Raw genomic sequence first — 22,216 nt, forward strand, 5'->3', positions numbered from 1 at the left:
ATTATTATTTAATTTCTACACTGTGGAACAATATAGCAGCCTATTAATTCTGTTTCCAGCTCCTGTTTGTGAGCACATGATGTTTACACCACGGCTTCTCCTCTCAGACTAGCCTTTCAGACCTTCTTCCAAATCTAATATACCCATCCATAAATAGCTCACCTATCGAGCCCATATTCGGCTTGAGTGATGTGACGCTGGAGCCAATCCCGCCCGCTAAATCTGCCTAACCCCGCCTCTCCACGCTCCGTCGCGGCTCAAATAACCCCTCAACCGCCCATTCGCATTAAACGGACAAGCAGGGGGAGTTGATTGACAAACCAAACAACGCCCCTTCGTTTACCAAGCCCCTCCCCTCCTTTGGCTCCCTATCAGTGTCTAGTTTGGCAACACGGATACGCATGGAGCCTCCATCACCCCCTGTCTCTTTTACGCACCGAGTCCGATAATGCGCGCAGGTACAGAGACCCTAATCGCCACATTTCCAGCCGCCACACTGACAAATTAATTTTCTCTTATGGACTAATATGAAAGAAGTGGATGCAGAGGTCTGACACAGCCAAGAAAGGAGGCACATTTCTTGTGGATCATTCTTGTTTTCCATCACCGAGCGCCAGCATGGATGTCTTAGCGAACCACAGTATCTTTCAGGAACTTCAGCTTGTTCACGACACCGGCTACTTCTCTGCCATGCCTTCGCTGGAGGAAAACTGGCAGCAGGTACGTGTCAACTTTCAGCCCTACAGCCGGCGTGCATCATCTCGATCCGGCGCTTTAAACCACACGGTCCGCTCTCTGATTGGGTTCACACGCGGTCGGGATGCAGGCGTCAACTTTTCTCCCCAAAGCGTGGTAGTTGAGGGAGAAATGAGGAGATGAAATGCTTTTCATCACTCATATATCTGACAATTTTACCAGAGATGGCAAAGTGGATAAGATGCGAACGCACGCCGGCGCGTAATAAAGCTGTCAAATGCGATTTAGGAAAGATGAAGATCCGAATCCCATAATAGGGACTGAATTGATCGTGAATAATACATCTGCATCCCTCAGATTACTGAGTAGTGAACCCCCCTGCACGGAGAGAAGTCCCTTCACTTATTCATTATAGATACCCTAACATGTCTGGCTTTGTACCATCTTTTAAATGCAGCGGTGGAAAAATGTGTGAAGGCAGCGCAGGAGAGGGATAACTGTCATCTGCGTGTTCACCTGCGCGTTTTTTTTTTTAAACCCACCTCACACACACTTACTCCATCCAAGTTCAGAGGATGAATATGGGGAGATAAGCACGCTGCCACATGGTGATGGTTGCGTGGGGGAGACGCACCGGCACTTTACACGGCCATTACTGCTCTTATATTCCTCACACATCTCGTCTCTGTTTATGTCAGCCCAAAATTTCATAGTGGAAAATATACCTGTGTGTGTGAGAGAAAGTGTGTGTGTGTGTTTCCGTGCATTTTAATTGTTCAAAATGTTACTAATACATGCAGAAATATTGTCTTTCAACATTTTCTGGTGAAAATGTGCGTAAAATCTGCACTTTTAAATATCCAACATGGGTTTCTCACCTTAATATGTCATTTTTTCTTCTATAATATCAAATTGTTTGCACCTGCCATGCATAAGAGCTCCATCTGTCACTGAGCAACCCTTCCTTTACCATATCTAAGTCAAAATAAGGGCCATGCAGCCGTCGGCCCACCTGCAATGCTGCTGCTGCTGCTGCTGCTGGTGGTGGTGATGATGCTTTCCATGCTGCACTTCACTGACCGAGCAAAAAAAATCATTGCATGGAAATTTGATGCCGGTATTGTTCATGCAATAGGAGCTTCAGCTTTTCCCCACTTCTCTGCTCCATGCGTAAGAAGGGAGGGAGGAGTGATGGGGGGGGGGGGGGGGAGAGAGAAACCGGTGCGTGACCGCGGATCCATTCGTTGTGGCCAAGCAGCCTAATTGGCATCCCACTGTTAGCCACCGACGCATCTTTTCATAACAAGTCTCCAACTCCCAGCTTCACTGTCAGTGGATTTTTAAATTGCACGGGGCCTGCGTGTACCATATGCAGCGCGTGTCTTTCTCTCCCTGTTTCTCACCCACAGCCTGCATATCAAAATCGATACCTAATGCAAATGGAAGAGAGGCAGCTGCGTGTGTAGGCAAAAAGGCTGGGGAAGCTCTCATCTGTGGAGACTGGAAATGTCAGTTTTCTGCAGAGACAACGTCCATTTTGGAATTAAGGAAAATCGTCAAGTTTCACAGTCACTGTCTCTTAAATGTGGAGAATGTACACGCAGATACGTGCTGTTATTCGGCAGTTGCATAGTGTGCATTCTTCTTTTGGATTGTATGAGAAAATGCTTTTTTTTTTACATGAGACATCAGATTTTAGAGATGAACTCTGCTGTTGAACCTGGCTCATAAAGCAAGGGTTGTGTTTGGGGTCCTCCCCAAGGAAATTTGGAGCATCAGACACTTAATATTGTGCATTCTGGTGAATTTGTATGCATCATTTTCTGCCTCCTCTGCATCGATTTAAGATGGAATTGTCTTTACTTTTGTCAAAATGAAAGTCCTCTGCTACTGTCATGAAATTCAACATGGACACACATATGAAACGGGGATGTTTGGGGGTCATCCACCTGAAATTTTGAGCATCAAACACTTGATTCCCCACATTCTCTCAAAATCAAATTTGTCTTTTATTGGGGGGACAAATGCACATGTTCCAAATATATTGAGGGGGACGTGCCCCCCTGTGTCCCCCCTGAAATTTACGCCTGTGCCATATACTGATAGACTTTTCAAAAATGAAATGTCACAGGTTCCTTTGCTGATTTATAGATCTTCACAAGGGTGTATGTTTTGATCAACATTGGCGGGACACATAAAACGGGAGGTTTGGGAGGTCCTCTGCCTCAAAATTTTGAGCATCAGACAGTTAATTTTCTGCATTCTGATGAATTTTATGCATTTATTTTTGCCTTCTCTGCATCGGTTTACGACGGAAATGTCGTTTTAATTTTGTCAGAAAAGTCATCTGCTACTCCATGGTTTATAGGGGGGACATATGCACATGTGCTATTGAGGGGGACTTGCCCCCTGTGTCCCCCCTGAAATTTACGTCTGTGTCTACTGATAGTCTTTAAAAAATGAAATGTCACAGGTTTCATTCCTGATCTATAGATCTAAACAAGGATGTAGGTTTGTAATTTGTGCCTTTTCTGCATTGAAATGTCTTTAATTTTGTCAAACTGAAAGTCCTCTGCTACTTTCATGTCTTTATGGGGGGGTTACAAATGCACATGTTGTAGATATTGAAGGGAACGTGTTCCCTGCACCCCCCCTGAAATGTACACCTATGACACACTTCTTGCACCTTTAGCCAGTTTTTCTACTTAAAAAGCGCAGATTTAATCCTTTTTTACAGCATAAAACTAATTATTTGCCATGATCCCGATTCCAGAGAGCACCATAATTAAAGAAAACACCAAACAGGGCAGGGGGTGGGTGGGAATTAATCATTTATATAGTTTGAAAAACACATTTTTCCAATTTGCAGGCTCAAAGCATCCTGTGTCCCATAACAAATCATTGGAGCAAATATCAAACTTTTTGGAAAACAACCCATATTTGGGATGAGAAGATTGCATTGTGTCCTTGTGAGCACAAGGATTATGACTTGCCCCACACTTTGAAGCCCCCTGCTCTCTCTCCCCGCACAGCACACAGAGATGTTCTTGGCAAAGCGATCCTTGCGTCCATTGTAGCAACATGAAGACGCCACCGAGCCCTCCTGAATACATGAATTATGAGTCGTGGCTCGCCTTAAAAGCTCCTGCCTCCAGCAGAGACCCGCAGCTTGAGCAATCCCCTCTGTATTCCAGGCACAATTTAGAATTTGATGCTTTTATGGGGTCTGATGGTGAGATAGGAGGCCGTTGTAGTCGAACCCTAAATGGCTCCCTGAGATGCGATGGCAAGAATGATGACTGTGTCCCCTGTTGGTGTCTGTGAGGCATGATTCAGGCGCTTATAGGGGGATGGGGAGTAGAAAAGCAGGAAAGTGTTTTGGAGGTCTGCAGATGGTACATTTGAGGCTGCTATTTGTTCCATTATTGAACTAAATAGTGCCAAACTGAACTGTGCTGTCTCGCTTCCAAATCCCAGTACAGTTGGTTGTTCAGAGTTGGAACAAACAGCAGGGCTGAGCTGGATTTGGAACAAGCATAGCTGGTCATAACTTACTCATTATATGTGGAACCCAGTTTCCCTCAAAGCAAAGTGTACACGTGTTATTTTGCATCTTCATACCAACAGACATTGCTGTTGATGTTGGCTGCAGTTTCCAGAGCTTGTTACGCTCTTTTGTAAACTGGCATTCACTGTGATAAAGCCTCATTTGGCTTTACTGTCAAACATGTATCAGCATCTTCTGAGCATTCAGAGGCCAAAATATAAAAGACAAAACATCTGGATCGGATTTCAGGCTGATATGATAGATTTTTCAGGCTTTGCTGATGACGTGCCCTCACCCACAGCACTTGACCCTGATGGATAGGACGTAACAGGACACCACAAATGGCTGTCTGTCATTGACCTCAGGACACACTCCATACCCTCCAACACATAAATTATCCCTGAGGGGCTCAACACACACATGTAGACTGAACGCCTGATGCCTACCCAAGCGAAACGTCTGTATGTTGCTGCATGGTGCATTATGGGCTTCTATATGTGGATGTGCACAGATTGGCTTGGGTGTTTCTAAATGTGGAAGGAGCAGCAGGGCGCTCCGGTGCGACCTCCATATGCAAGCCCGCATGCTCAGATGCATCCACTTACATCCACTTCTTGCTCGCGACTCAATAACACGCACATTTCCCAGCCAGCAGCAGCAGCAGGAGCAGGAGCAGGAGCAGTAGCAGCGGCGGCACTGTCTGGGGGTGGGGGCGGAGGGGGTTTGCGAACGTAGAGGTGGAGGAAGTTGCAGAGCATGCACATTCTCCCCGCCGCAGGGTTTCACATTTCACAGTCCGGTGGGCTCGAACCCCCCCAAGAGCGACGAACACACTCAGAGAGACAGTCAGAGAAGAAGAGGGCACGGATGCATGGTGTCCTGAGGATCAGGATGAAGAAGTAGGGATGGAGATGGATGGAGTTATTTTGTGTTTTTTGGCTGAGGCCTCCAAGCAGTGCCTCCTAGGCAAGTTCCCCTTGGGCACTCCCCACCCTAAAAAAATATTTATTACAAACACACACTTTGGATATGTTTTCCCTTAAGTTTTCTTTCTTTTTTTTTAAGTTAAAAAAAGAAATTCATGGCCCCCCTTTGGGAGGCGCCCTAGGAAGATCCACCACTGCCTCCAAGCATAATTCCTGAATGGTCCTACCGGGCACTGAACCAGGGCTGAAAATGTCAGGGGGCCCTCTGGCCTTCACTTGCGAAATGTCAAATGCCATATTAACACATACTGACCAGGAAGAGACTCAAAAGGACCACAAAGACATGCAAAAGAATTACACAGAGACACAAAATAACTACAAACTTGGGCAAAACAGCCACAAAAGGGCCTCAAAACGCCATAAAAGGACACAAAATTACCTTAGAAAGACACAAAAGTACCTCAAAGAAGACACAAAATAACTACAAAGTGACACACAATGACCAAAAAAAGATACAAAACTACCTTAAAAAGACACAAAATAATCTCAAAGAGGAACAATATACTACAAAACAACCACAAGGAGACAGAAAGTGACCACAAAAAGATGCAACAACTACAAAGAGATGGAAAAACCACCGCAAAGTCTGTGTGTCTTGCTCCTGTGGGAGCTGTGTTGGGGCCCTTTGCATATCCGTACCCAAGGGCCCACTGTCTCATAATCCACCCCTGCCGCCAGGGGAAAGGTCACTCCTAAATCTGTGGTGAAGGCCAGAGAGATAGCACAGTGACCCCAGTCTTGGTTTCTAGATAGATCATGATGAGGATAAAAGAAAGAAGGAGGAGGAAGATGAAGTGGGAAACATTAGAGCTGGAAATCTGCAGCGACACTGAACATCCATATACATCCATACGCTGTGGCGTGCACGGCTGCGTACGTGCACGCCGCTGCGTATGTGTCTCAGCATGTTATGTAATCCTCAGTAGGCCACAGCTGCTTTCTCACACACAGCAGGCATGCTGGGGAGCGCAGCCAACTGGCCCCCTCCATCCTGTCTTCGTCTTCCTCCATCCCTTGTTTCTCCGTTCTCTCTATTTTCTGCCGCTTTCCTCTTATAGAATTAGCACAGTATGGATTTTTGATCTCTGCAGGGCTGTTGTGTAAGCTCTGGACTTGTGTGTTTTCCCCACGCCGTACGCTGCTCAGTTCTGCTATAACACAGCCAGGTAACTACGTCCCCAAAGTCGCACTCCTTGCTTTGCAGAGCAGCAGCAATGAGGATGAATGAGTTTAGATGTCTGAATCATGTGTTTCCTGTGCAAGCATGAGGCTAAAATAAACCAAGCAGTTAAAAAAAAAAAAAACACCCCATGTCTTCTGTGTGACCTTTCACTCGCTGCTATTTGATGTAATTTTATGCAAATTAAAATTAAATCAATCCTGTAACGGGCACAGTTGAGTATTCTGCGAGCAGGAGGAGGAAGGACAAACTGGGACTTAATCTTATTTGTCTCGAAAGAGCTCCTGGTGGCGTCTTCGTTCCGCGCCTCTGGCTTTATTAAAATGTCACATCAGCTGTAAGTATGAGATGTGGAATTCCTGAAATCAAGTTTGGACGCTCTCCAAAGAAAAATTTAGTTAATTCCCTTTTAGTTTAACTGACGTCTGGTCCAGTTCGCACAAAGCCCCTTAAAATGTGATTGAAGGCAGAAAAGACGATAGCATCACCCCAGACGGGACAGCAGAGTCATTCTAGTTTGTGTTTTATAGCTGCAGTTAATTTCCAGACATCCTCAAAGTATTCCAACGAGCCCGTGCTACCTCATGACGCTCATGTGTCAAATATGAAATTGATTTCTCGCTGCGTTGTTTCGCTCGCCTCTAACCCGATAGCAGTCCGAAGATCTTGAAGATGGATGCCACGTAGAATCTATTCGACACGGCCTCGGCCCGTGACGCGCCGAGGCATGAAAGGGAGCCTTTGTGCGCCCAGTGCAGCATCTCCGCTGGACGCTTTTAAGTGTTTTCCAGCTACAAGGTTATTACTCAATACATCGATTCCAAGAAAAGATGCCAGTCTGTTTACGGGGGGAAAAAAGAGACTGTAATAAAAGAGCTATGAGTTCATCTAATTAGTATAAACAGATAAATGAGCTGTAACAGCAAAAACCCAATTTGGCTCCTGAGCAGCACCAGTTATGTTAACAAGACAGTGCTTGCTGTTTTCTAGGCACTTCTTTTCTGCGTTTGCTTTTTACCTTTAGTTTAGCCTCCAGAGATCCTCTGCATTTATTAATCTGTGCTGCATGCATGCATCCCCAGGTTTGCTGGGACATGCAGCACAGGATTTCATTTCTCTCGAGATCAGGATGTTTTCTGTGCACACACCATCACATGCAGGTGCACAGGTTTGTGTGTATGTTGTGTAATGAGATGTGCGAGCGACCCCCTGACCCAGTAACATCCATTCTGCCATAAGAGCGCTTACTGAACTCTGCCACCTCTGTCTCATCACTCAGGCAGCTGAGAAGCGATTGCCAGCGATAGATGCCTTCTACTGCTTTATGGGCGTTGATGAAAAGGTTGGAAGCGCTGATGAAAGAGAGGACGCGGAGGAAGCATTCATTTGTCTGATGCTCTGGTGACTGGGAGAGGGGTGAGAGGCAGAGGAGGTGGCGTTGGTGGTGGTGGTGGAGAAGAAAAAAGGCAGCAAGGAGGGGGAGGGAGAGGGAGCGTGGTGAACAAGCACATCTTTATGTATGGCTTCCGTCTGCAAAACGCTCTGCCACCCCAGGTTTGATTAACAGTGAGAAGAGGAGCCAGTCATTTTTTTTCGCCTCACACCAGCACACATGGCTTGGCAATGACTTTCACATCATTTGAGGCGAAATCGGGAAGCCGTTACAGCACCTTACAGTGATCCGACATGCTTCGCTGCTGCCATCCGGCTTGGCAACCGCAGGGAGAAAAGAGAAAGGAAGAGAAGGAAGAAAAGTCTCAGGCTCTCGTTTTATGCTTTGGAATTACCACCAACTCTCTGTCTGTCTCTCTTTATCTCATGACTCTCTCTCTCTCGTTCTGTCTCTCGTTTATTTTTTTCAAATTCTGAGAAGACTAAGTCACAGCTGCCTTGTTTGATTTGCCCTGCTCTAACCCCTATTTAAAGTCAGTCTCTCTGCAAAAAGTTGCACTCGGGAGGGTTACGTAATCAAAAATTGGCACAATGCTGAATAAAGGCTCGTTTACGCAGAGCGTGTCACAAATAAACGCTGCCAAGCTGCTGGTGGAAACGTCGCATCAAAAGAGTCACATCAGACCAAGCTGCGAGAGCTGCATTTTAGAAGACACACGCTAATATCAGCTGAGTATTATGTGTCAGTGGACAGGACAGACTGGATGAGACTCACTATCAGAAGGCTATGACTGGATGAATCTTGTTTACAGACTGGAACTGGAGCAAACTAGCACCTTATAGGAGTAGTTTGACATTTTGGTAAATATATTTATTCCCGTTCTTGCTTAGAGATAGATAAGAGTATCGATACCACTCTCATATCTGTCAATCATACACAAATCTAAAGCCAGGTGATAGTTAGCCTAGCTTAGCATAAAGAATGGGAGCAGGGGTAAACAGCTAGCCTGATTCCGACCAAAGGCAAACAAATGTGCATAACCATCCATCCATCCATTTTCATCCGCTTATCTGGGGCCAGGTCACAGGAGCAGCAGGCCAAGCAAAGCACCCCAGACGTCCCTTTCCCCAGCAACACTTTCCAGCTCTTCCTGCAAACCCCAAGGCGTTCCCAGGCCAGATGAGATATCTAATCCCTCCAGCATGTTCTGGGTCTGCCCCGGGCCTCCTACCAGTGCAACGTGCCCAGAACACCTCTAACGGGAGGTGCCCAGGAGGCATCCTGATCAGGCCTATCGAAGGGACTATTTCTTGGCTGAGTGCTAGCGTTGGGCGTTGTCTAGAGAAATGGCATATAACAATGTCTCTAGTAAAACATTCTTATAAACGATGCCATCTACACAAAAAATATGCGTTAATCAACCACCTGAACCAGACCCGACCCACAAACTGCCAACTCTATGCACTACAGTAGTACATTTCTCTGGTTGAGAAAAGGACAGATGTGACAAGGTCAGTTATGTAATATTTGTAACAAAGTCAAATGTACGTTTGTAATATTAAGTATTATAATTACACAAAATTTGTTTCAGTTGTTAGTACCTGACACGCATAGGAACAGTTTCTGTACCCCTACGTTCACCTTTGGGGGTACCCCACCTAGAAAGGGGTGTCTCCCACCTTTCTTCTCCCCTTTTGCTGCTGTACTCCATGGGAGACGGGCTCGAGTTACATAGTCATAATTGACGGAGGCTTTAGTTTTTACCTCTTGCTGTCAGAGTTGTCAGGAATAAACCAAGATCAGTCTGGGCCTCTTTATATCAACACAACACAGACAACACGAGAGTCCACAGGTTACACAGAGATAATCAGGACTGAGGTCTGTGTGTGTTTGATGGAGAGAAAGAGACCGACAGGGGGAAGAGAGGGTGAAACGTGGACTATTGCATGCAATGTTTACGTAGGCGTAAGTATTAATAACTTACTCAGAACGCTTTTGTCACTTTCTGCCCCGCCTGCTAGAGTGTGTGATATTCAATATTTCTATAATGTTACCAGTGAATTAAAATAAATAATAATGATAAATGGCAGTCAGCCCAGTGTTTGGGAGCAGATATTGATGAGTGACAGTGGCAAATCTTCACGATGGAGGCAGCAACTGTTAGCCCACAGGTCATCTGGTCGATAAATCAGAATTCTTACTTTTTAAGCATGCAATGAACGCCATTATTACCACTGCTAACCTGGTGTTGGTGTGGACGAGGGCGCTTGCTCTGAGTGGTTGCTGACTGGCAACCATCGTGACCCAACCCTACTGGACGCAATGGTTTCCTAGACATCAAGAAAAAGTTGGGTTCAGACCTGTGAATCCATCCATACCCACAACACTGAGTTGACCAAATGGTCTGGCATTGTGACATGAAACAACGGTTTCTCAGTTGAAAATTTGATCCAATAAGCACCATGGAGGAAATAACGATTGGCCAATCAGTACACAGACAAGACTACTGCTACAGTTTGACATCGACAGCATGTCTTCTTAATAATGGCCAACATTATAGTTTGTTTCCACCTGCTCTGCTACACTCTTAAAACCCTGGGAAAAACAGTATATTGGCATGGCTATGCATCAGTGTCACCTTAAAATGACGATAGATTCAGGGGGATTCATTTGTCTCTGGTGATTGGTCAGGGAAAACCAAATCTCCCTGCCACGGAAATTGGTTAGAGTGGACCGAAATGAAAAACAATTTAAACTTTAAACTGCTTGCTGTCATCAAGTATGTACATTCATGGATGTGTAAGTATCCGTTAATGAGAACATGTATTCTGAAGGGCCCATACAGTATCTGACTGTCAAAGAGCTATCAAAGAGCGCCGGCTGCTCTTTGAGGTAAACAATAAGATGAATCATCATCTGCGTTAACATGTAGGCGTTGGCACGTTTAACGTTGCTTATTTTAATGGCTGAATCTCATCAGAGTGACACTTCAGCAATATGTATTTTGAATGACTTGAAATAATTGCAAAGGCCTCAAGTGATCGTTGGTTGCCGTGGTTACTTCTTCCCTATCTTCCTACTTGGACATCAGTGTGTTTAATCTTCCAGCCTTCTCACATGTTTGAAAATCCATTGGCTTTGATTATGGCCACACATTCACACCATGTCCAGGCATTTTATGTCAAAGCCGTCACACTGGCTTTGACATACCAAGCGTTACTGCCTACCTGTTGCTAGGCAGCCTTGGCAAGCCAGGAAGACCAGCTTTGGCCTATTTGTTTGTTTAGCTGTCATTCTGGGAGGCTAATCCCACCTCGAGGGACTCGTAGCCATCCAGAAACCAGAGATGCAGCCATGTGGACCATCTCTCTCCAAAGATTGAGCTAGAGAGGGAGAGGGGGAGAAAGAGATGGAAGGTGGAGAGAGAGACAAGGGCAATTTGCCCTGAGTAAACACCGCTGCTTGTTGTTGTCATCCGAAGCCAGTCATCAATCAGGGCCCTAAGCTCTTGGTGGTGACAGCCGCAAGGACGCGCACGCTCTGAAACCGGGTTGGATAGTTTTTAAAGCAAGACTGTCGTTGGTGAAGATCACAGCTGAGTCGCCAGTGCAGGCCTTGATGACGTTTCAGGTGCAGGTGCTTTTGTTAAAGTCTTTTAAAAGGATTTTGTTCAAGGTTCCAGCAAAGACGTAATAATGCCAGTTGTCGGCTTTGAGAGGACTGAGCTGAATTACATTGTAAGGGACATCAAGTTTGTGTGTCTCTGTACGTGGCTATGCAGTCATGTGTGGGCGTGTTTTGCATGCCAGACTCAACACTCAGCTGCGGTTGTCCAGCATGCAAAGCCAGTGGTGTTTTTCCACCTGCTATGGCTCGCTGCTCCAGAGCTGCCTGCCTGATTGGCCAGTGTGTCACGACCTTTTTCCTCCTTCAGTCTCCCACCTTCCATCCATCTTTTCTCCAAAGATTCCTCATCCTGCTCTTCTTGCATTAATTATGAGTTTCTGTCTCTCCCTATTTTTTTATCTTACAAGAAAAATTACAAGATCAAGCTTAATCTTGATCTCATACTACATGTATTTTAGGGCTCAGATTGGTGGTCACAAACAGATAAAAGATGTTTTACATTGTCAGCAGCTGATGCTAAATTCACTGGAAGATTAAACTGGGTCCCAAATTACCCTAAAGACACTGATATCTCCAGCCAACTGGGTACGTCATGTAGTTTCAGTCATTCCAAACTCCTGCGGGGCCGAGTTGTCTGAATAAGATATGACTTGTATCCTCAAAACCAGGCAGATTCAGCTTGAATTGGGATTAGCCTATATGTCAAAGCCTGAAAGCACAATTTTTCACGAAGAAAAATATTATTTTGACGTGTAGCCTTGGTTAAAAAAAACAGCTGTGTAAGTGTCAAAGTTGACAGACAGAGAGGGTGAGATGTTTCTGCGCCCTGCTTAACTCTTCCAATGGCCTGGGAAGTGCCCTTCTGTGATTTAATGAGACCTGTGGGAAGAGCCATTCATCAGCGTGACAGCATACCTCTGTTTCCCATTGTTCTGTTCTGGTGTGTGAGGAGAGCAGTGTATGTTTTAGCCTTAATGATGGGCTGGCAACCCTTTGATTAGATGGATCTCCTGGTGCTAATTAAGATTTGGGCTGCCAAAAGACATCTGTGTTTATGCCTTCCTCCCTCTATCTCTCCTCTGTATGTACAGTACATGCATGTGAGTGTGTGAGAGCAGTTCATGGGATGTGTTTAACAGTGTTGGGGATTTTTTGGTCTAAACTGGGAGATATGGTGGAATCTTGTGGGCTGACACAAGTGCAGGGCCTTGGGCAAAGACAATGGGCTGTGTCAAAGAATTCTAGATGCAAAAACTGTTTGTTTTTTGTTTCTGAAAAGTAGAATCTGCGCATAAAATCTCAAATAGTTAAAATATTTGATTTATTTCCCATTGAAATCAGGTCATTTTAAATTAGATTAGTGTCTGTGATGTAAAATTAGACGGAAAATGGCAGGTTGTTCCACTAAAATCAAAGCTAACAAAAAATTCCACTGATTTTGGTGGCACAATCGCAGCTGGAAATGCTGCCATTGTCTCACAAAAAACACCAGGTTTTGGTGGCAAATTCATGGCTATAAATGTTGCTGATGTCTTGCTAAAAACACCCAGTTTTGGTGGCTTAGTTACCACTAGAAGTGCCACCAATATCTCTCCAAAAACACCCACTTTTTATTGCACAACTGACTGTAGAGAGGCTGCCAATATCTTGCTAATAAACACCCACTTTAGTGGCACAGTCGCAGTTCGATATGCCATCATTATCTTGCTTAAGCAAACTCACTTTCGGTGGCACAGTTGCCACTAGGAAAGCTGCTGATGTTTAAAAGAACACCCTGTTTTAGAGGCACAATCAAGGCGAGAAGTGCCACTTATGTCCTGTTTTGGTGGCACAGTTGCCGCTGGAAATGATGCCATGTTTTGCTTAAAAACACCTGGTTTTGGTTGCACAATCACAGCTGGAAATGCCACTAATGTCTCGCTAAAAATCATCTGGTTTTGGTGGCACAATCGCTGCTGGAAATGCTACTAATACTTAACTAAAAACATCCAGGTTTGATGGAAAAAATGCCACTGGAAATGATGCCATGTTTTGTTAAAAAAGAATTGGATTTGGTGGCACAATGGCCGCTAGAAATGCCACTAATGTCTTGCTAAAAACACCCAGTTTTGGTGGCACAATGGCTGCTAGAAATGCCACTAATGTCTTGCTAAAAACACCCAGTTTAGGTGGCACAATGGCTGCTAGAAATGCCACTAATGTCTTCCAAAAAAACACCCCATTTTAGTGGCACAATTGCTGCTGGAAATTATGCCATGTTTTGCAAAAAAAAGAATTGGATTTGGTGGCACAATGGCTGCTAGAAATGCCACTAATGTCTTGCTAAAAACACCCAATTTGGTGGCACAGTCACAGCTAGAAATGCTACTAATGTCCTGCTAAAAATCATCTGGTTTTGGTGGCACAATCGCTGCTGGAAATGCTACTGATACTTAACTAAAAACATCCAGGTTTGATGGAAAAAATGCCATGTTTTGCTAAAAAAGAATTGGATTTGGTGGCACAATCGCTGCTAGAAATGCCACTAATGTCTTGCTAAAAACACACAGTTTTGGTGGCACAATGGCCGCTAGAAATGCCACTAATGTCTTGCTAAAAAACACCCCATTTTAGTGGCACAATTGCTGCTGGAAATGCCACTACTGTCTTGCTAAAAACACCCAGTTTTGGTGGCACAATCGGCACTACAAATGGCACTAATGTCTCACTAAAAAACACTCGGTTTTGGTGGCACAGTCGCTGCTGGAAATGCCACAGATGTCTTGCTAAAAATACATGGTATTGGTGGCATAATTGCAGCTGGAAATGCCACTAATGTCTTGCTAAAAACCACCTGCTTTTGGTGGCACAATCATTGCTGGAAATGCCACTTGTGCCTCACTAAACAACACCAGATTTTAATGTTAACAGTGGTCTGCAGCTTGGCAGCCATCTCACCTGCCATCCACCATCCCCTCCACCTCTTTATGAGAAACTGGGCTCATAAACATGTAATCAGATCTACATCACCTTAGAAACGTTGATATGATACGTATGAAATGCACAAATGTAATGTAGTAGGCCTACCTGTGGTTTGCAGAAACATACAATGCCAACATATTCTTCTTGCTGTGTGTGCTGTCATTCTTCAGCCAATTGTGCTCACCTAAATGTGTGAGAATGTGCTGCGTCATCTCAAAGTCGAGTCCTTGCGGGGTGTTAAACCCAGCTAAGTGCAATAAATTCTATTATTCAGTGCTAAGCCAATAAAAAACAAATCCATATGGGGATCTGTGATACAAATACCAGTTTATGACTTAAAAACATTTAAGAACCCCTGCTGTTGATGTTTTTCCCATCTTTTAACTAAACTGATGGTGTCACATAAATGTTTCACTACCCAATTCCCGCCTCGCATATTTTCAGGGAAGAGAATTTGATAACTTATGCTAACAAGAGCGAAGGCATCCCCGTCCTCCCCCCGACCCTCCCTCCCTCAAAGCACATCCTCCTGCTCTCCAGTTTACTGCTATGTGTTATTCAGTCTTTTGCCCCAGATATTATTTCATTGTAAAATGATGCCAATTAGTAAAGCCAGTCGCCGGTGGCTGTGGTCTGGCTCCATCTTCGTTCCGGCGGGGAAAGTTATTTGGGTCGGCAGCTATTTTCAGCCTGTGATGTTGCCAGGAATACTTTAGGGAGCAGCCACTGTTTTATAAGAGAGCACATCAATAATTTTCATCGGTGTATGTGTGTGTGTATAAGTGAGAAAGAGAGAGACAGAGAGAGCTTCACAGACAGAGTTTATTGGGTTTATGTGCGTCTGTGTGTTTGTACCTGCGTGTGCACGAAGAAGAAAAGTGGCTGTCTTCTCTTGAATATTTGGCGGAGCAGCTGGTGTGTATACTATATGTGTGTCGGTCACTTGCACACATGCACTTGTTCTTATGCTGCACATGTTGCCACGACCTCCCATTAATTTGAGCCACATTAATTTGCCAGCCTTTGAACTTTAACCCCGAATCTTAACGCAGCTGTTATTCCGGGGCTTTCCCCTTTGCCCTGTAATCACCCGCCTTCTCAAACCAAATGCTCTTCTTGTGGGACACCAGTCAAAGCACCCACACACCAACACACATGCAGCTAAAGGCCAAAGTCAATGAGTTCCCAACACTTTTCTTAGTGCATCTAACTGCTCTCTTCGCCTCTCCGCTCCGCAGCCGTACATTGTCAGGATGAAATTGGGGTGAAAAGTCCTTGCACTCCGCTTACGCTTCACGCTGAAAAGCCAGCCGCTCGGCACAGAGGGGTGAACAGGTTCAGGCTGCCGCGCTGCCTCCGCCCATCCTCGCCCAACCTAAACTCACACACACTCTCTCAGTCTCTCTCATATCTCTTGGAGGAGAGCCCACAGCAGTAGCGGTGGCGAGGAGATGTCTTTCAATATTTTAAGCGGCTTGAGCTAATCTTTGTCGCTCAGGTTTGTTTTGAAAGCATTGCTGTGGGAATGAAGACGGAACGACAGTGCCCCACCTCCTGTTTGCACGGTCGCAGATACACATAAAGTCACCGGGATGTACACGCTCTTGCGTAACTGCACAGATTCCCCCCAAAAACACACACTCCAGTGCGACCCTGAGCTAATCCACCTTGGCCTTGTGAGACTGTGCCACTGACCTGCTTTTGCTGCTTGTTTTCTTGCTACTTGCTCGCAACACACTCCCATCCTTTGCTTCTTCTTAGCTAACCCTGAGGTTTGGTGCTGTAATGAGTGACAAAGCCTGAAACTGCGGCCCTAACAGACAAGCTGAGTGTTACACAACACCTGCACGGCGAAAGCTAAACACAGACCAGGCTGGCAGAAAACAGAGGTGGCTTCCTATTCAGCCATAGAGGAGCATGTAAGAATGAACCATTTTGGCTCTTATCAGTGCGGGCACGGCGCCACAGTTGCACTTCACGGTTTGTGGACGTGATTGGGGTACCGAGCGGCCCTTTCTGACTGGCACTGTATGAGGAGGAAGCAGAGTTTTTCCGCTTCACTGTTCCCTTTATCTCTCCCCTCTCTCCTCTCCCCTCTGTTATTTTCGGCCCTCCTCCCCTCTCCCTCTCTTTCTCACTCTCTCTCGCTCGCCGCTCTTTTGTTTCTCCGTGCCTTTTCCAGCCAAGGCCCCATTCTCTTGCCCCGTCATTGTGTGCGGTAATGAAGATTAGCCAGCCTGCCGCACACAATGGGGTCCCCACATCCGGAGCACAGACTCCCCAAATCCTGCTGCAAGCTGCTAACCCCGGTGTAAAACCACTGTTGTCGCCGACCCCCTCTATCCATGCACCCACACACGCATATACATATTCTGCTTCATTCACACACACATGAGCACGAACAAACATGTCCAATATGCACTCTGCACTCTGCCGTGTTGAAAGCAAATGGCTGAAATGTCTCCTGATTAGATTAGGATGGTTTTGACAGCTGAGAGGGAGCGCTTGGCAACTCATACGCCGATAAACAGCAGCTCACCCAAATCCAGTTAAAGAGAGACAGAGTTCCCCTCCCCAGCGAGTGCAACACGGCTCCACTCATCGGGATTATACCCCCCCCCCCCCGATCCTCCATGCCCTGCTATTCTCCTCTTCGCTCCAATCTCATCCTCCTCTCCATCATTCATCTTCTTCAGTCTCAAGATGCTTCTTCTCTTCTCTTCTGTTCTCTCCTCTCCTCCCCTCTATCCTATTTCACCCTCACCTCTGCGATCCTCGACTTAATACCAGAACAAAGACATTTTCCACACTTTGTCACATGCTATTTAGATGGAACAGCAGAGGTCTTTATATGCAGTGCACTTGTTGTATCCCGAGCCTAAGACCTCTTAATAATGTCTGTATTGCGCTCAAGGTCGGCAGATCTCCACGACTTCAATCTGTTTACTTGTCGAACTACTTCCAGTGTTTAGAGGATACGAGTGTGGCTTTGTCTGTGTGGTAAGATGGATTATTCAAATGTGACAGCAGTTTTTTTATTGTGGGACAAAATACTGAAGGAGAGAAAACAAGCATGTCCACTCATTTGGGAAGCTGGAACCAGTGAATTTGTGCGTTTCTGTCCATCATTTTTTAGTCAATTGATTACGTAAAATAAATCCAGTTGAATAATCCAAGTTAACAAGTTGTCATGGAAATGTAGCCAATTATACTTCCATTGTTTAAAGCACGTGAAGGACAGCTACTGAGTGGATCTGTTTGTTTACCAAGTACTTGAGCTCCAACCTTTTTTTAAGAGGATCTATTATGCTCGTTTTCAGGTTCATACTTGAATTTTGAGTGTCTATTAGAACATGTTTACCTGCTTTAATGTTCAAAAAAACACTTCATACTCATAATGTCTCTGCTGGAACACCTGTATTCACCTTCTGTATGAGACTCTCAATTTTAGCGCCTGTCTCTTTAAACCCCCTTCCCGAAAAAGTCCAGTCTGCTCTGATTGGTAAGCATTTCCGAGTCCTCTGTATCTCTGCATCTCTGCATCAGCATTGCAACGAATGACTGTAACGGAGAATAGCAGTGCTTTCTACCATGAAAAATCAGCAGCCAGCATTACAGTTACACAAATCCCTGATTAGCATGTAGCTACATGTAGCAGTGTACTTGCAGCCGTGGAATGGCTGTGTATAGCAGCACTTTCTCTCGTAAAAGTCACCACTAAAAACTTCTAAACCAAAATCTTAACAACAAGACATGTTCCAGCACGAATATGATTTGAAATTGGGGAAAAATCCAGATCATTGGCAGCCAAGACATAAGCAGGTAGCTACATGTAGCAGTGTACTTGTACCTGCATACTGACTGTGTATTGAGACATTCTCTCCAGCTTAAAGTCACCAAATAAAGCTTTGAAACCAAAATCTTCACATGTTGCAGTAGAAATGTGATCCAAAATTGGTGGAAAACGTAACATTGACACAACACATTGACAACCAAGATGTTAGCATGTATCTACATCTAGCAGTGTACCTGCAGCTGTGGAATTGTTGTATATAGCATCACTTTCTCTCATAAAAGTCACCAATAAAAGGCCTCTTAATCAAAATCTTATCAGGCAGACATGTTACAGCAGGAATATGATCCACATTTGGTTGAAAATTTGGACCATTTGCAGCCAAAATGTTAGCATGTAGCTACATGTAGCCGTGTACTTGTAGCCGTGGAATGGCTGTGTATTGCAGCACTTTCTCTCATAAAAGTCACCAATTAAAGCTTCTAAATCAAAATCTTTATAACCAGACATGTTCCAGCAGGAATATGATCTGAAACTGGGTGAAAATTTAGACCACTGCAGCCAAAACGTTAGCATGTATCTTCATGTAGCAGTGCACATGTAAATTGACTGTGTATTGTGACATTTTTTCCTGTTAAACATCACAAATTAAAGATTCTAAACCAAAATCTTTACATCCAGACTCATTCCATCAGGAATATGATCCGACATCGGGGGAATATATAGCACATTGGCAATCAAGATGTTAGCATGTAGGTACATGTAGCGGTGTAGGCTGTGTAATGTAAACACTTGCTGTAGCGTACCTGGAGCAGATGACCATATAAACAAATCTGTCATGATTTCATGTCAGCTTGTAGCCAAAGTGCAAATAAATGCTGGAAACATTCAGAATGGTCTGCAGCCTGAGATTATTTCTCACAGGGATTTTTTTTTTACATACATTTACCTCATTATTTGAAACGTTTAATATTATGACAGAAAGTAAGTAAAGCATAACAGGTCCCCTTAAAATATCATTTTACAGAGGGGTTGTTCATATTGCTGTCTGTGTTGTGCTATGGGAAGACAGAGGGGAAGTTCCCCCGTGTCGGAGATGATGCGGATGTGTGGTTTCTGTTGTGTCTGCTCGGAGAAAGCGATGGGAAATGTCTTTCTGCTCCATTAAGCAGAGGTCACCAGGTTTTTGCGCTCTGAGTGCTCCATCATTGTGGCTTTCCTGCAAGATGAAAGGTGCTTTGAAGATTCCCCATTACACACAAACACACTTACACATGTCGTGTAAACCGGCAGTAACTGAGGGCTTAGTGGGGAGATGTCTTACTTTAAACAACGTCTTTATAGTAGTCTTCAAAAGAAATAATCATAGGTTCAATCCCCATGTCCATGAGCAACATGCTAAAGACTGAACTTTGAAGTGTTAAAGTAAAGGGTAAGTTTGGTATTTTTTTAACCTGGACTTTATTTTCCCATGTTTTGTGTCGAAGTGGCTAATGGTAACAATACTTTTGATACTGGTCCAGTATTGAGTGAGAGCGCTGCAGCTGGCAGCAGTGAACAGGCTGTAGTATAATCACTTGTGGCATGTTTACACCGTCAATTTACGTTCTCTAAAAGTGCTTGATTTGCCACTGACAGGCTCAGATTGCTATTATAAGTGTCTGACAGCTTATAGAAGGGATCCCTACAGAGATAGACCTTTTTATGAAAGAGTAAAATTCTTTTTGTTTAACCAGAAACCAGAAACATGGACATAAATGGATTCACCAGACTCCATTTAAATAAACAGTAATTTAAGCACGTATGGAGCCGGCATAGTTTAACATCCAGCTGGGTGAATTAAAAGTTTGTTTCAACCAAACCAGAGTTGGTGATTGTTGGAACAGTGGGGAAACAAACCAGGACAGTGTTTGTAAGATTTAATTTGTTTTTGTCTTCTTTGAATAGAGTGTGTTTTATTATGATAAAACTACTGTTTTTGTAAATGGAGTTTGGTGGGTTTGACAATGGCGATTTCGGGGCTGTTTCTGGTTCTTCAACAAAAAGATCCAGCTCTGTAGAGATCTTTTTCCCATCAGTTGTCAGGCACAAAATAATCTGGGCTTGTCAGTTGTAAAAGCAAACACTTTCAGTGGACATAAATTGACGGTGTGAACATGCCCTGAATGGTTACATTGCAGATGGTTTTGCCACTGACAGCTGCAGCACTCTTACTCAGTACTGGACCAATTTCAAAAGTAGTTGTTCCCATTAGTCACTTAGATACAAAAACATGGGAAAATAGGGTCTATATTGAAAAATACCGAACTTACCCTTTCAGTGCTTAAAATGTAAATCAAAGTATTCGGCCCAGCAAAACAAAATTGAATTTGCTGCCTGAGAACTCGAGTGTCTGTTAGCGCATCCATCCAATCAAAAATTGACTGTGTGCAAAGGAGATGTCAGGCTTACAACCATATGTGCATTATTCCCTCAAACTCCGTCAGCAAATTGTGATTTAACAACTGGCAGTGTCTGTTATCAGCCTGAAGCCCGCACTGTGTAAAACCGCCTCAAGGTGCTGCGTTGCCAGGCTTTGACGGAGAGGCTGACGGCAGCCCTGATTATTACTGTGAGGCTAATGTCGTCTGATAAGGCCGTGTGTGTAATTAAGCTGTTTCCGCAGCGTGTTATCTGAAGCTAGGTGAGGCTCGGCTGCCTGGAGAGATGGAGCCGTTAGTCAGTGAGGAGGAGGACTGCTGTCTCCTGTCTCTAGCTCTTCAAGCTTCATATCTTTCCCTCTCTTTCTCTGGTAATTTTTTGCTTATGCACCTGTAGGTGTGAAGATGCTGTGGCTTCACCCTTCACCCCACACACTCTCTTAAAACTTTACTAATCTGAAACGTTGCATAGCGTGAATAGAGCCCTGTCTCTTTCACCTGTCTGTCTCTTCGTTCTTCTCTCAGGGAAGGCAGATAAATTAGCTCAATCTCTTCCCTCAAGCTCTTTCTCTTTGTGTCTCTACTCCCTCCGTCTCTCCTTTGCTTCGTTGCTCCGGAGCCCCGTCAAGGCATCAGGAGCTCCAAGCTCCCTCCGGCCAAACACTGCACCCCCTGCCGCTCTCTCCATTGAGAATACCAGGGCGAAGCAAGGGCGCTCTGCTATTCAGATCAGTGTTGAGGAAAATGAAGCGTTAACCTCCCCACCCGCTCCCCACCCTTTCCCCTCCTCATAGCCCTGTAGGCAGGTTCCCCCGCTCAACTGGGATCCACCGGTGACGCCATGCTGCTCTCCAAGGAGTCTGGAATCTGGGGGCCGGAGCTCTTAGTGAGCACATGGGAAGGAGCAAAAACCCTGAAGGGCAGCTTAGAGGGGAGGGGGTATGTTTTCTGAGATTTTGTGTGCATACGTATGGGGGGTGCTGTGTAAGTATTGCTCAGTGAAGCTATAGATTACCGTCTCTGTCAGCTGCGACGGCCACCGCTGATGAGCTCCCACGCGGTATCATTTCGTATCGATTAGGTACTGCGACGCAAACACACAGAGGCTGTTGGCGAGATGGCCGCTGCCTAGGGCTACTGGTCATTTAGCTGTCACCTCAAAGTGATGGCTTGGCCTGGGCTCACCAGATCAATGGGAGACACAGGCCCTATAACACACTATAGCAGGATAAGACACACACATGTGCACATATATGCACTTACACACTCTGTGAACGACTGCTCTCTGAATTAAGTGCCTGCCCAAACTTTTCCTTCGATAAAAGTGCCAAGTGTGGTGCTGAATTACAAATAGCAACAACAAAGATGGCTGTAAACTGTCAGTAAAGTTAAACAGTGAATCATAAAAATGAAATCAAAAGAAAAAAAGGATGAGACGGTTTGGCTACCTGGTTCATTTCAGGCCAGATTGATTGTGGTGATTGTGGTGCAGCTCTACCTGAAGGGTAACACTATGATTAACTTCTCAGAAGGGTTTTAATCAGAGCAGTGGTATTATATTCACACCCGGTGACCAATGACATTGTGCGATTTTAAATAACAGCGTGCAGCAA

The 22,216-nt window shown here is 44.8% G+C and overlaps 1 protein-coding gene across 1 annotated transcript in view; it reads left to right on the forward strand.

Moving 5' to 3' along the window:
* Nucleotides 1-397: 397 nt before the first annotated feature.
* The window catches only part of LOC126402027 (Krueppel-like factor 7), a 52,132-nt gene continuing 30,313 nt past the window's right edge, over nt 398-22,216 (forward strand). The window contains exon 1 of the mRNA XM_050063670.1: nt 398-720. Within this exon, the coding sequence (XP_049919627.1) occupies nt 541-720 (180 nt within the window). The 5' untranslated portion in view covers nt 398-540. The remainder of the gene's footprint in view (nt 721-22,216) is intronic.

The sequence above is a fragment of the Epinephelus moara genome, chromosome 15, assembly GCF_006386435.1.
Source record: "Epinephelus moara isolate mb chromosome 15, YSFRI_EMoa_1.0, whole genome shotgun sequence".
NCBI classification, from domain to species: Eukaryota; Metazoa; Chordata; class Actinopteri; order Perciformes; family Serranidae; genus Epinephelus; species Epinephelus moara.